At 38.3% G+C, this 15,306-nt stretch overlaps 1 protein-coding gene across 6 annotated transcripts in view; it reads left to right on the top strand.

Annotated features, from left to right (window-relative positions):
- Positions 1 to 15,306, top strand: part of lyst (lysosomal trafficking regulator) — a 72,633-nt gene that overhangs the window by 13,204 nt on the left and 44,123 nt on the right. For all 6 annotated transcript variants that reach the window (XM_088013027.1, XM_088013023.1, XM_088013024.1 and 3 more), the window contains exons 3-6: positions 2,104 to 2,302; positions 6,088 to 6,178; positions 8,115 to 10,203; positions 14,042 to 14,990. In XM_088013027.1, coding sequence (XP_087869153.1) covers positions 2,104 to 2,302; positions 6,088 to 6,178; positions 8,115 to 10,203; positions 14,042 to 14,990 — 3,328 coding nt within the window. The remainder of the gene's footprint in view (positions 1 to 2,103; positions 2,303 to 6,087; positions 6,179 to 8,114; positions 10,204 to 14,041; positions 14,991 to 15,306) is intronic.

Below are 15,306 nucleotides of genomic sequence, written 5' to 3'. Positions count from 1 at the left end.
TTTGCTACAAATGATGGAAGGAATACATTATATTGCATTTTTGGAAATAAAATTTTATTTTTTTTGTTTAAAAAAGTTAATTGAAGTATTTGTTCATTTGCATCTTTACGGTTTTTCTAATATTGTGAAGAGAATGTTTACATGAAATATTTGTAGAATGTGCCAATTTTTTTTCAACCGATTAATCAGTCGTCAGAATAATTGATTAATCAATAACTAAAATAATCGTTAGTTGAAGCCCTATTTAACATAAACTAAAATATTCAAACTAATAAATTACTGAAGATTATACAGTGCAAATTGTATAATCAAAACTACTTTATTGATTCCAAAGGAAAATTAAATTTTATTCTTTACTACAAAAGAAGGAAGGAATACATTATATTGCATTTTGGGATAATTACAAATAATTAATTGAATTATTTGTTTATTTGCATCTTTACTGCATTTCTGATATTGTATAAAAATGTTTACATAAAATATTTATAGAATGTGCCAATTTTTTCCTCCGATTAATCGATTGGTCGTCACAATAATCGATTAATTCAGATATCATAAGCTGGATAGCCTAAAGCAGAAACATTGTTAACATCTAGTTAGAGATAGAAAGTCTCTTCATGTTGTATTTGCACTGCATGTTGTATCCATTCCATCCAAGCACATATTCAGATACAATTACGGTTCAATTAAATCCAGTTATAACACAATACCTTCAAATTCAGTTCGTCATATGTGCTACTTAGTAAAAATGGGATAATGGAGCAGAGTGGTTGATGATGGTTGATCAGCAGTGGAATGGGTCTTCACAGAAAGAGGAAAAGAAAAAGAGGAGAAGGAAACCAGGCTTAGTATAATCAGCTTTCTGGGGCAACCAGATGGGGGTTGAGCATGAAGGAAAGAGACAGAAAGCACAAAAGCACTGAGACATGAGTACATTTCTATAGGGGGAAGAAGGAAGGACTATAAGTAGTTGAAGACAGTAATTTCTCTATCAATGCTTTTTTTTCCACGAAAAAGACAAGAAAAATGTAGAAAAAAAGATGTTATAAGTGAAAAATAAAGTCTATAGACTTAGAATTATTGGCTTAAAACAAGCTCTTATATCTTAGAGAAAAGTTAATGTGAGCTAATTTTGTTTTATTTCATGACTACTAAGACATTTACACTAGAAACTAGTCAAAAATACTGTGTGTTTATTGTATTATTTTAATGAATTTATACATTTTTAGTCAGATAATGGGTTTATATTATAATACTATGGCCTGCTATCCCTTTTCTTGGCTTTTAAAGACACTCCCAGTAGCTGTAGTGGAAAATACAAACGCCAGTGTCTATCAATGACGGTTGCCGACTGAGGTCTTCCGCAGGGCACTGGGTGCTTGTCAGTGTTACCAAGACCAGTCCCTTCGCCATGTGACATCACATGCTTTCATGTGATACGCTGATCTGCTGCGAATCTGGAAAGCCTCCATTTGAAATTCCGATTTAATGGAATTTGTGCAGCAGAACAGAGAAATCAGTCAGCAGTCATGTGAGGAAGTGTGCACATCCAGCTAGCAGAACTGAGTCAAGTTTGGAGCGCATACAAGATGTGTGGAGGGAAACCGTTTTTTCCTGCAACATTTGGTAAGACCATGCAGACTGTATGTGTGGATCTGTGCTTTTTGATGGGTCTCTGGGTTTTATTTGACTGTTTTAAGACAAAAAAAAAAAAAAAAAACAGCCTTAAAACGGCTGCATTGCTAGTGCAACCTTCATGGTTTTTGTGGTTTCTAATTATTATGCCGTCCTGGTGCCATGTGTTAAAGGTTCTGCTGACTTTAAAAGGATTTTCAGTAGTTTGTGGAAAAGAGAACCTCTTAAGAGACACGTGCTTGTTGCAAACATGTGCAGCAGCTTGGGGCTGCTCTGAAAAGCATGAGGAGGGATAATCACACAATCCAGATTTCTGGGTTTTTTGCAACCTTAGATTAAAAAAAAACCCCGAAATCTTTGTTGCGCTAAAGATTACCTCATATACGTGATCTGTGTTCAGGAAGCTCTATTTTGTAAATAATTTGATTTTTGCCGCAGCCTTTTGACATTTTGTGTCTTTCCTTGCAGCTCAGACATGAGTGGGGCCAGTAACACCCTGGCCAGAGAGTTTCTGACGGATGTGCACCAGCTATGCAGCGCGGTGGCCCAGAGAGCCGAGGTGCGGGATGAAGATGAGGAGGAGAGTCACATGGTGGCGCTGGGCGAGTACCTGGTCAGGGGGCGGGGCTTCCTGCTGCTCAGCACTCTGGACGCCATCATTGATCAGGTAGGAAAAAGCTAATATATGTTTTCCCGTAAAGTCAAATCATAGTAATAAAAAAGCTGAGACAAAATTTGAAAGTGCAGCACAGAATATTTCCAAATTTTATTAATTACTCTATGATCTATAGACAAAAATGTATTAAAAATGTTTTTATATTTAAATGATCTGCTTTTGTCTTTTGTTTTAATCACTTCGCATATTGAGTTTAATGTAGGTCCAAATCACGTTTTTAGTCTGATGAAGTAAAAGGGTCAGAGGTCAGAGATTTAAAGGAAACATGTGAGAAAAAGCATTAAAACTGCCTGTTTGGTTGCACAAAAAGGAAATGAATAAAGAGAACAATAATAATTTTAGATTTTATAGATTTAGAAGCAATAAAACAATCTCAATATAATTCAGGAATACCAAATAAACAACAATTTACCACATCAGTGAATCTGATTCTAATTTCAGCTTTGTGGTTTTGTACGATTTATAAAATTTCAGGTAGATTTTTTTTTCCCAGAAAATTGCAGAAAATAAAAAATCTAGAAATTTGAGACCAGAAAAGTGTTTGATATTTAAAAATTACTGGAAGCCTGCACAGCTTGTCTAATTTAGCATAGCATACCTAATTTTAGTATTATTTATCCCAATTGTAGCTGCTTTTAGTTGCAGATTTAGTTTTGCATGGTAAACTCTAAATTACTACTGCAATACCGTTAAACATTCTTCATTCATTTAATAGTTTTTCATCAACAAGGGAATCGGACAAACTTGGCAATAAGGATGCAGAAGATAAATAACATTTACATCGATATAATATATATTTGTACTGATAACAGTAAAACGGCAGTAAAACGGTTAGATAAACAGAAAGGTTGTGCTCTAATTAGATGCTGTAAAGTTTTATGAACTGACTACATTTTCAGTTCTCTAATGGAAATGTTTTTTATCTACAGAGGGTGCTTAAATTTCACTGAAGTTTTAAATTCTTTGCACATGCTTCTCCAGTATCCACCTATCAGTTGGAAATATTTTTGTTTACCCTTCAGGGTTCAGTGCCTAAATATATATATTTAGTGTTGATGATGTGGATCTTCAGCAGCAGAAAGAGGGGGAATGTTTTCTTTGCAGCTTGTGTGAAATGGTAGGAATGGCCTCACAGAAGGAGGTATTGTTTCTCCATCAACCAGCACCAGGCTCAGACAGCCCGCTGTTTTGTCTGTTCAGATCGTTGTTGTCTGCACGCTTCTACCATGAGTGTTCTGGGAAAGATTTTCAATTGCACTCACAACTTTTAGGTTTTTAATTGCGTTCAGAGCGTCGTGTCTCTTCGTGCTCTGTGTGAGTCCTTGATGGAGTTGGAAATAATGTGACTTCTGGGAGTTATGGTGCCCACTTTGTCAGAAGTCTTCCTGCTGCTTAGTCAGATGGCACCTATAAAATTTGAGGGTTTTGCAAAGCGTTTAGTGTCCATATTTTATAAAAGCTGTAGAATAGGCCTAAAGGAATATGCAGATTAAACCCCAGCAGAGTTTAGACTTCTGTGGCTCATTCAGGAAACTCAGACTGAGGTGACATGAGGACAGCAAAGCGATGATTAAACAAAACCAAGGATGTAAGTCTTTTTTTTGTTGTTGTAGTGTGACAGAGAAATATGGTCCTCTTCATCAGTTTTACAAAAAACAGCACTTCTATGTAAATAAAGCTTGAATGGTATGCAAGTTATTATAAATATGACCTCACATGTCTGGACCTTCACTGTGTATAATTCTCATTTTATTTTAGCATTTCGTCTGCGAATTGAAGGCATGCATGTGGAAATTGTCATCACAAGCTCTGGCTGTGTGCGTCAACAGCGTCCCGCGAGGGATCAGCTCTAACGTGGCAATCAGAGCTACTTTATAATCAGCTTGTGTGTTGCTAATGCTGATTGCAAATCAAAGAGATAGGCTTGTGATTCAGTAGAAAATGTCTCGTGAATTGTATTTGTCCCACTGGGTTGGGAATACCCTCCTCTGTAGCTTTGCTGTGGATTCTGTCAATGAAATGTTTTGTATCTTTAATAAATGGGAAACGTAACTCTGCTGTCTGTAGAGATCATATTCAGAGTCATGAGCCAGATGTTTTAGTAGAGCTGGACAACAAGGTCAAAAGTGCAACATCACACAATATTTTTTATGTATCAAGATACACAATATATATTTAACAGATTTTAAAATACATTCTTATTCTCTGTATCAGTAAGCCTGTCACAATAATCAGTAAATTAACTGCATGATGATTTAAAATAAGTTTGATAATTTGTATTCTGATGATTAATAGTTTTTTTAAGGGTGAGTTTGTTTCCAGAAACAACATAATCCATTTTATTTATGCTTTCGGATGTTTTAGATATTTAAACTATGTCCCAGTTTCAGTGTTAAGTGTTTAGAGAATTAAAGTTTATTGAAATTTGACAGGGTGGATTTGCATTGTTATGCCATTATCAATATATAACCTGACAATTGTATCAAAACAGCAATATTGTCGTTTATCATAATAACATTCAGCACCATTTTTGATAATGCTCTAACACTTTTTTAAGACACAGGGTTCTTTCTATTTTAGAGCCAAAAAAGATGAATATTTACTATTTCCCATTATTTTATTCAACTATTCTATGCTATAGGGATGCGGCTGTTGGAGCTTCATTTTGAGGACACTCTCTGTCACACCACTTGGTTTTTCTCACGTGTTGTTAAAGCTGTACAAGCATGACGTACCTGGTAGAGATTAAAATACTGATATATTATCAGATGGCCTCTGCAGTCAGACATTCTTGCCCATTTGCTTTGGGTCGTGAGAAGAAACTACTTGCTACTGCAGCTAATTATGGTGAACAAAACCCTGCAGAGGTAAATATAAAGAGTTGTTCCATATTTGTTTAATAATATAATAACACTGTTGGTATCTGATAAACATCCATTCAGAATTACTTAAACTAAAAATTACTTTTTAAAAATTTGCTTGATTCCTAGAAAACTTACAATCTGTGTTAAATTGTACCAGAGATCTTAAACTGCTAAACAAAACGCTAAAACTGAAAGTTTTACAAATGTTTCGCAAATCAAAGCAATCTACATTCAGCCTAAAATACTCTATTCCTTATTTGACAGGCCAAAGAGTTAGATTTTGAAATAAAGCTCCTCTATCTTTTTCCTCATGGTCAAAAAATAATAATACAAATAAATTAATTTGAATTTTATGCCACGTCTAAAATCTGAAGATTGTTTCATCATTGTGTTGTTTTTTATTATTAGAGGAGCTTTAATTTCTAGGTTAAGATTTTGTACCATAATTACACAGTCGAGTACAAACTGTTGACATTTGAAACATTATGTTCAGAACAAAGGGTTTTAACCCCCCATTTAACCTTTTGCATTTGACAAATGATCAGGTTTGATCTCTTTTTAATTAACACTTGACGGAGGAATGCAAGTTTGCAAGGATTAGATGTCTGAATCAAAATTCCTCGAAGTAAGCCTATCATGTAGCTGCTACATTGCTCCCTGTCACATTTCTACTGAAATACCTCAAATAAAAAAATAAAAAGCATAATTTGTAGCTAGAAATATTTGTAAATTACAGTTATGTAAGTGAAAACAATGAAGACTGAACAGTTATTTAAAATTAGGGAGGAGAAGAGTCTGACTTAGAGGGAGTGTCTTGGCGTGGTGATGAAGTGGGACCAAAGTGACGACTGAAGGGATTTTTTTCTTTCTTCCTCCATCTAAGTAAGTCACTGTCATCTGTTGAACTCTCAGGAGCTGACTTGTCGGGAAGAGCTGCTAACTCTGCTGCTGTCGTTGCTGCCTCTGGTCTGGAAGATTCCTGTGCAAGAGGAAAAAGCTCCAGGTCTGTTGTCAACTATCGTTACCACCTTACTTACTAATTTCTGTTGTTTTGTTAATGCCGACACTCTCCTAATGCAACTTATGTGTTTATGTTGCTTATCTGTAACCTGTGTTCAAGTTACAATTATTTTATCCTCCTAACTTATTTGGAGGTTGCATCACTTTATCATCCAGCAGCTTTACAGCATTTGTTTTGATCCTTGTTGGCTTTAACTATAACTTTTGATATCATCTTCACATGACGGCAGTAAACTTTTATTTTCTCAATGCTGCACTGCACTGCACTCGGTTTCCTTTTGGCAGTCTTGAAAGTTTAGAAATCTATAAAGCTTTTAGTATTTTACAAGTCTGGAGTAGCTTAAAAAATGAAAGTGAATTATGGAATTTTTTTATATTTTCAGGTGTTTTTCTTCATACCAGAGTATCTTAAAATGTTGCTCCAATTAGTGTTTTTCATTCTTTTCCTTTGTATAAAAGATTTGCATCATCAATGATATATTCATTCCTGACTGAAGATCTGCAGAAGCATACATACTGACACACCTTAAGGTTTTGTGGATAGATGTTCCTCTATTTAAATAAGAAAACGTATATTAACAATGGAAAGTGTGTTGCATAAAGTATGATTATCTGCCATGAATTCAATTAGTTCTTTTTATATATTTAAGCCTAGAAATGAGCAAAGAATGTACCAAGAAATATGGAAATTCCAGCTTTAGAAGGCTAAAACTTAAAAATAAATGTGTAGGAATCCAGATAAAAATTTTAGTTTTTAACTAACTTTTAATTATTGCAGCTGTGAGCAGCACAACCTGTCTCAGAGCAGGAGAACATTTGTGTTTGCACAGCCCTATGACCTGAGATTGACTCCGGCATTTAGAAGAAGGCTGCTGATCTTCTGTAACATGGAGTCTAGACATTTTTTTGTTTAATTAATTTTTGCTTTCTGAAACTTTTAACACACAAGGCTTTGGGTCTTGACTAGGCATTAAACTGTTGCGAGATTGCCACGAAGTGATGATGCTGAATAAAATTACCATGACTTCATGATATCATGTCTACATATAAATTAAAATGTTTCACATCATGAGTAAATGTGAGGACCATGCCACTTGTTATACCTATTGGATAAGCAAAATGCACAAAATCTACAAAATTCTTTTATTGTCAAGAAATGTGTTCCATTGTACTATTATTTATTACATTTTCAAGTTTTTTCATTTTAATGCTACACCTAAAATGTCATAACTTAATACAATATCGACAAGTCATTGGTTTCATTACATTTAAATTGTGAAAATGATGATGTTGTTAGCAAGTACATGATAAATATGTTTACTAAAGCTGGAAATACTTCTCAACTACAAAATTTTACTTTATTATAAGACTGTGAAACCTTCTTTGAACCTGCTGACTAGCAGTGCACAGCATCAGGTGGGAGAGGGACAGAAAAGTTGCCCCATACTCGGCCAACTCAAGACCTACCTTGATATACCTTTAATACTAGTGGGAGAAAGACAAAAGAGAAATCCTACAACCACTAAACTGTAGGATTACTACATTTTAGTTTACTACTTCATTTTTGTTTACATTTTGTGAAGAAGGAAGACGTGTCTCATGTTTTTAGAGGCTTTCATGTCATTTCCTTCAGTGGTTCTTAGTGCAGGTTAATCAAAAGGTTTGGTTTCTTTGACACAGTGCAGTGTGAAAGCAAACCGTATGAAATAAAAATGTTACAACCGCTGCAAATTTGATCCCCAGTCGAACCGAGCATGGAAGACACCCTAACTAACCCAAACCTGCTCTTGACATGCAGTGGAGCATAACTTTCTTCAACATTCACCTTTTTTCACATTTAAATACAAAAATATGCTTGACTGAAAGTGTCTTTCAATGTAAAATGCCAAAACCTGGTGAATGTCTTTGTGTTTGAACAGATTTCAACCTGCCATCCCTACTTGAAGCATTCCTCAGCCGGGAGGTGAAGGCCGTCCCACTCAGGACGGGACAGAAGGCTGCATCTGATGAGCAGAGCTCTGGGAAGAGGTCCCGCATTGGCAGTGGCACCTGGAAGTCACGGAGATCACGCAGAACGTCACAGAGATACTCTGTGAAAGATGCTCGCAAGTCCCAGGTCTCCACCTCAGATTCAGAAGCCAACTCTGAAGACAGAGCCGTTGGGGGCTCAAGGAGCCGAAGACCACACGGTTCCACCATCCAGGTGAGCTGCCAGCATCATCGCTCTGAGGCCTCGCAGTTGACGTCTACGGCCACCAACACTACAGAAACCATGAGTGCACCGTATCCCCACCCCAGAGCCCCCGGTTCTCAGATGGTAGACCACGAAACCTTGACCGACCCGGCCGCAATATCCATCTTCAACCGCATGGAGAACTCTCCTTTCGACCTTTGTCATGTGTTGCTTTCCCTGTTAGAGAAGGTGTGTAAGTTTGACATGAGCATCAGTCACAACCCCGGTCTGGCCATCAGCGTCGTACCGACCCTCACGGAGATCTTGACTGAGTTTGGAGACTGCTGTGGTCCGGGGGGAGGAGGAGGGATGGGAGCGGAGGAACTGGCTGGAGGCTGGACGGAGGAACCGATCGCACTGGTTCAGAGGATGCTGCTACGCACCATCTTGCACTTGATGTCTGTGGATATAAGCCAGAGCGACAGACTTCCAGACAGCCTGAGGCGAAGTTTGACAGACCTGCTGCGAGCAACTCTCAAAATCCGAAGCTGTTTGGAAAGGCAGAATAACCCTTTTGCCCCGCGGTCAAAAAAGACCCTACAGGAAGTCCAGGATGATTTTTCTTTTTCCCGTTATCGCCACAGAGCTCTACTACTTCCTGAGCTTTTAGAAGGAGTACTACAAGTCCTCCTGAGTTGCCTCCAGGCTTCAACACCCAACCCTTTCTTCTTTAGCCAGGCTCTGGAGCTCATCCATGAATTTGTCCAGCACCGTGGTCTCGAGCTCTTTGAGGCCACAGTTCTGCGGCTGGAGGGACTCGGTAGGGCCAGTTCTGACGTAGGCAGAGAGGCGTCGGAGCGGCTACGCGGCCTCATTGCAGGAGTCTTCAAAATAATCAGCGCTATTAAGAAAGCCAAGTCAGAACAGCTTCATCAATCGGTTTGTGCTCGACGCCGGCACCGTCGCTGCGAGTATTCCCACTTCCTCCATCACCACAGAGACCTGTCAGGCTTGCCCGTCTCTGCTTTCATGCAAGCAGCAAGACGCAACCCCTTTGAGGAGGATGTGGAAGGCTCAGAGGAATCTGAGGGGGATACCGTGCGGTACCCTGAGAGATGCTGCTGTCTTGCTGCCTGCGCCCACCAGTGTCTCCGGCTCCTGCAGCGCCTCTCGCCCAGTGGGCCGTCTGTGCTGCAGGTATTAGCTGGGATTCAAGCTGTTGGAATCTGCTGTTGCATGGACCCTCGCTCAGTTGTAGGACCCCTTTTACATGCTTTCCAAGCTCCAGGTCTCCGTAGTTACCAGTCCCATGTGCTCAGTGTGCTAAGTCGGCTGATTTTAGACCAGCTTGGTGGGGGTCAGCCGTCAGAGAAAGCTAAACTGGCCTCTTGTAACATCTGTACTCTGGACAGCAGCCAACTTCCAGGTCTGGAGGAGACATTGCAACAAGGAGAACCTGCAAATATTTCTACCAGTTTATGTTACCGCTCCCAAGGTATCCTGCCTAGCGGAGGAGGGGCTGAGGACATGCTCTGGAAGTGGGATGCTCTGGAGGCTTACCAGGAGCTAGTGTTTGGTGAGGACTGGCAGCTGAGCCAGCAGATAGCCGGCCATGTGTGCCATCTAACACTACGGGGCAATGCGATAGTGCAGTGGCAACTCTACACACACATCTTCAGCCCCGTTCTGCAAAGAGGGGTGGAGTTGGTCCACCATGCTCAGCAACTGGGGGTTTCTACCATCTGCACTCAGGTCTGCAGCTACCACACACAGTGCCTGCCGGTGGAGGTCCTACTCATCTACCTGCAAACATTACCAGCACTTCTCAAATCAAGGTGAGCTCCTCAACCACTCTTTTTTATTCAATCTGGAATCTTCTTATCCAAAAATGGCCTATTATGCTTCCTTGAACAGGTTAGGATAGGTTTGTGGGTAATACAAAACATGTTCATGTTTTTGCACAAAATCATTCTTAGATAATGACATTTTAGTCTAGTGAGTACTTCTTTCAGACTGAGTTTTGTTGGGGCCTGTTGTCACTTTAAATCCAAATTGCTGCTGCTCACCACGCACATGTGAAAAAACAGATGAGTAATTATACAACCCTACATCTTGAAAAACAGAAGTGGAGCCTCCTGTACAACCAACAAGAATGCAGCAAGTGGTTTTTGAATAGTAAGACAATAATTAAACACTTGTCTTTTGCAGCAGTCATTATACAATGGTAAAACCAGCTGGCCAAACGTGCTAGAGCTCCCCTTAGGTTGCTAGGTAACGCAGCTGGGCTCAGCTTAGCTCAGGTTGCTAAGTAGTCAGAAGATTTTTGAAATGGCTCATTTTCCAGACACCAAAAAACATGAATTTATTGTTAAAAAATGTCACTGTGTATTTATTTCCACATAAATGGAAAATTATAATTTTTATATAAGAAGTCCCCTTTAAGTTTTCTCTGTTTTTGTTGGTTTTACTCAACTCTTAGCAGCTACCAATCCCAAAGACATTGGGATTTTTTGCATAAATGCCATAAATCCATTTACTTCTCAGTTGTTACAATTTAGTGCTGCATTGCAATTTTCAACAGTTCAGGGATTGTATGAACACGAGACATAAAACTTACCCAGCCACCTCAGAAGAAGACTGTATCCACTTGGTCATGAGATCCCTCTTTCCAAGCCCATGGTAATTGTTACTAATCAATAATTTATCATGTTTTGGTGTTCCTAGTAAGAGGTGCAAGACTATTGACTGTTATGTAACATTGTTGCCTGTTTTTATAAGGCAGGTATTGTTGATCCACATACTACATTTCTTTTTCAGCACCTTAAAAATATATATTTAAGAAGATCTACATAAACATATGGAATTGAATCATAATGTGTTTTCTTTTGTGACCCATTTAGATTGAGTTCAACTTGTTCTGAACTGGAGCGACTTTGGCGAACTCTGCTCTAATTTGGTGTTTTCATGTGAAAGTCTTGCTTTCTCGCAATCTTGCAGCCTTATTGAACCGCAGAAATATCAAAACATGTCAAAGAAAACAGGAAGTGAAATTAATCTGAGGGGCACTCTTTTAATAGATGGCAAATTGTGAAAATAACTTGCTAGATATTGAAAGTTTCAGTTGTTATGGATAAATGGGCAAATATATTTATTCACAGGACATTTAAAGAACTGCGTACAGTTAAAATAAACAAAAATATCCAGCCGACATTTTAAATTTAGGACATAAAAGGTTGATCAATTAATCTGATGTCTGGCTTGGACTGACATGCCACATTTAAAGTATTTAACCTGTTCTAGGAAACAAAAAGATAAAATCTAGCTACTGAGAAATTGCTTTTGTACAAGCCCACAATTTGAGAAAAAAAAAAACTTTTAAATTTTATCTTTGTTCTGTAATTTAAGGAGCTCCATCTGCTGGACCAATCTGGTAACATTGTTTTGATAAAAACGGAATTGGTAGATTATTAAGTTCCTTATACATATATTAGGTAACATTAAAGCGTTTGAGGATAATTAAGACGATGAATTTCATGCTGTTTGAATACGTGCTCTACATCTGTGACCGTTGGCTTAACACAACTCCCTTTCATAAAATCGTACATATCACGACACGAGGAGTTAAAAATGAGCCGTCTTGATGGAATTGCATGTTGCTCATGAAACCAGGAAATGTTCCAGAGAGCAAAACTAATAAAGAATGAGACAAATTGGAGGAAGGGTGAGGAAAGGGTTTCAATTTCAGGGGGGAAAAATAACAGCTTAATTTAGAAATTGAATCTATTTAATTCATAGATGTCCAGTTCCAGTCCTCAAAAGTCAATGTCCTGCCAGATTCAGACGAGTCTCTGCTCCAACACAGCTCATTCAATTGGTCCACTTTGGACACCGCTACTTTAATTAAAAAACATTATTATTTGTACTGGCAGGGAGTTAATGTGTAAATTCAGGAAATATCAGGTATTGTTTTTTGATTTAACCTTATCCTAGAAATCAAATAAGGTTATTTTTCGTATTAGATGTAATGTTTTATTCATCTCTCACATTTGTATTTAAGTTGAACATAAATTTAAATCCAAGTCATAATTATGATGGCTCATAAAACACAAGCAGTAAAAAGCATAATGGATATCAAATACAGTAGCAGTTGTGGTTTAGTTTGAACTTATTTAAAGCTGTTGGCTGCAGAGTTGCGTATATTGTGGTCTATTTATATAAAGGTGCTTCTAGTGAATTATGCAAGTCTAGTACAGCTGGCCATGCTTTAGATAATCTGCATGTGGTTTTCCCAATATAAGAAGAGAAATCGCTCCATTCTTCATTTAGATTTCTACCACACTCACAAAAAGAGGCTAAAAGTGACTTTTTAAGGATTATTTTGGATTTCCTTTCTTATTGTGTCTCCAGGTGATACTTTATACTTTCTATAAATATATATATATATTCTGTCTGACAGACAGTTGTGCCTGGTACAAGCATATGTTGAGTGTGAGTCGATTAAACGTATTTATTTAAAAGCACAGATATGATCGCTGAAGCAAGAATAAATTTACCACTGACTATAAGGGACATATTTATTTATTCACTGTGTGTTTAATCCACATATGGATTGACAGGAACACATTATAGGAGAAAATGCGTTATAAATCACAGTGGACATATTGGTGCTAAAAGTCATAGCAAGATTTGATCTGAATTAATTAAATTTATTGACTGAGTGTGACCTTCAGGGGTGCAACTGTCTCTAATGCAGATGGTCATTTTATCTCCCTACCTTTTGATTTGGTTGTTTTCCAAAAGATTAAAAACGCATGTTTGAATTTTCATCTATTTTTATCTGTTTCTCACCAGCTCTGTTATTTATTTGTGACATTTAATGGCCGCTGAATTAGAGTTGGACCCAAAATTATTCATACCTTTGGTAGATTTAGATTTAAGGTCATTTTCATTCAACCTAGAAGTTTGTTTATGGATAATAAAATGTAGTAAAAAGAGCATGAGTTTTTAGGAAAAATGGTTTTTGTTTTTATTTACACTTTAATTAAAATATCATGTTTTTACAGGCGTCACAGCCATAAAACATTTTAATTGCTGAAAAACGTTTTGCATGATAATTTATCTTTTCTGATGAGCTTCAAGGCTCTGAGCTTGCAAGGCCTCCTTACCATGACCCTAATCTATTTCTCCCTCCACGAATTTTCTGTCAGATTCAAGTTCTGACTTTTCACATGTTGATGTTAGAAATATTTATTTAGCGGCTTCTCATCTTTTGCTATAAATGTTCAAGCATTCAATAAAGGAATGCTTTTATTAGGTAATAAAATGTTTTGTTTTCCTATATAAAAAGGAATTAAATTATTTGTTTATTAGTAACTTTTAATTTATTTCTAGAAAAGGCATAAGATTATAAGAAACATCTGTAGAATGTGCCCATTTCTTTTTGTCCGATTAACCAATTAATCTTCAGAATAACTGATTATAAAAATAAATGTTAGTTGCTGCCCCATAATATTTTGCATTTAAGCCAAAAAGTTACCTTTTGGTCTGATCTGACCAGATGTTGCCTTTTTCTACTGGAAAGCATAAAATGGGCTATCAGATTTTAAGTTATGTTCAAATTCAAGGTATTTTGTTGTAGCTCTACTCATTGTTGTTCCACATTTTGTGTTTCAGAGTGGTGCGAGACCTTTTCATCAGCTGTAACGGGCTCAACCAGGTGACGGAGCTCGTCTACCTCGACCAGACTCGCTCTTTGGCCTTGAAGGTGTTTGAAACTCTGATCATAGGAGTTGGACATCAGCAGAGTGACGGGCTTCTTCACGAGCTGGAGAGTGCCGACACCAAAGAAAGGGAGGCCATCCTCGGCCTGGCTGAGGAGCTGGGGTCACGAGGGGTCGGAGAAGGCCCACAGAGCCTCAGCAAGTTCTACGAAGGCCTAAAGGAAGTGTACCCGCGTCACAAAAGCCGAACTGGACAGAACCATGGACCAGGGAGGAGCAGAACGGAGACCCACCTGCATGTGATCAACCTGTTCCTCTGTGTGGCCTTCCTCTGTGTCAGCAAAGAGGCAGATTCTGACCGGGACTCTGCCAACGACTCTGAGGACACTTCAGGTTACGACAGCACAGCGAGCGAGCCTCTAGGGGGCCGCCTGCCGTATCTGTCCCCAGACAGCGTGGCGTTGCCCTCTAAAGAACAGCTACGGCGAGCCGCAGACGTCTGGTCCGTGTGCCGCTTCATCTACATGGCCAGCCCTCTGTTCCAAAGGCAGTTCTTCAGGCTCGGAGGACTGGATGTGTGCCTGCGCCTCATGGCCATGGTCATCCAGAAACTCTCATGTAAGAGCAAGGATGGAAAAACAAAGAAGAAGCGAGAGGGCAAAGTGAAAGGCAGCCCTGAGTCTGCAGTTCCTGCTGCTTCACTGGGATCTGAAGATCTTCCCTACGAATCAGGAGATTTTCACAGTTTAGGTCCGACTGAGGGGAAGACCAAAGATCCAGGAAAGAGGTTTGACGAACAGTGGCAGCTTCAAAGTATTCGTCTTCTTGAAGCCCTGCTGGCGATTTGTCTGCACAGCGCTAACTCTGCCATGCAGAGGATAGAGCCGGAGCTTTCTTCTCAGGTAGGTTTATCATCTCTACGGCTAATTTTCTTTAATTAATTGATTATTGAAATAATCATAAACTAATTTAGTAATTGATTAATCACTAAGTGGTGTATGCAGACTCCATAAAGGTCATTTATTCAAAGAACAATACACTCAGAGACATTATTAAGCCAAAACTGTACAAAAATATGTATACATTTGGCATTTAAGATAAAAAAACAATAATCTTCTTTATTATAGTTTTAGCTTCACCTGGATCAAATTAAGCACCTTTTGATATCCAATTATTAATGACTTAATCAAAACAAACAATCAAAGAGTTGATTGTTTT

This window comes from Poecilia mexicana, unplaced genomic scaffold (assembly GCF_051168715.1).
Source record: "Poecilia mexicana isolate PSO_F unplaced genomic scaffold, ASM5116871v1 scaffold_15, whole genome shotgun sequence".
NCBI lineage: Eukaryota > Metazoa > Chordata > Actinopteri > Cyprinodontiformes > Poeciliidae > Poecilia > Poecilia mexicana.
The sequence above is the reverse complement of the archived record's forward strand: the minus strand, read 5'-3'. Positions and strand labels throughout refer to the sequence as shown.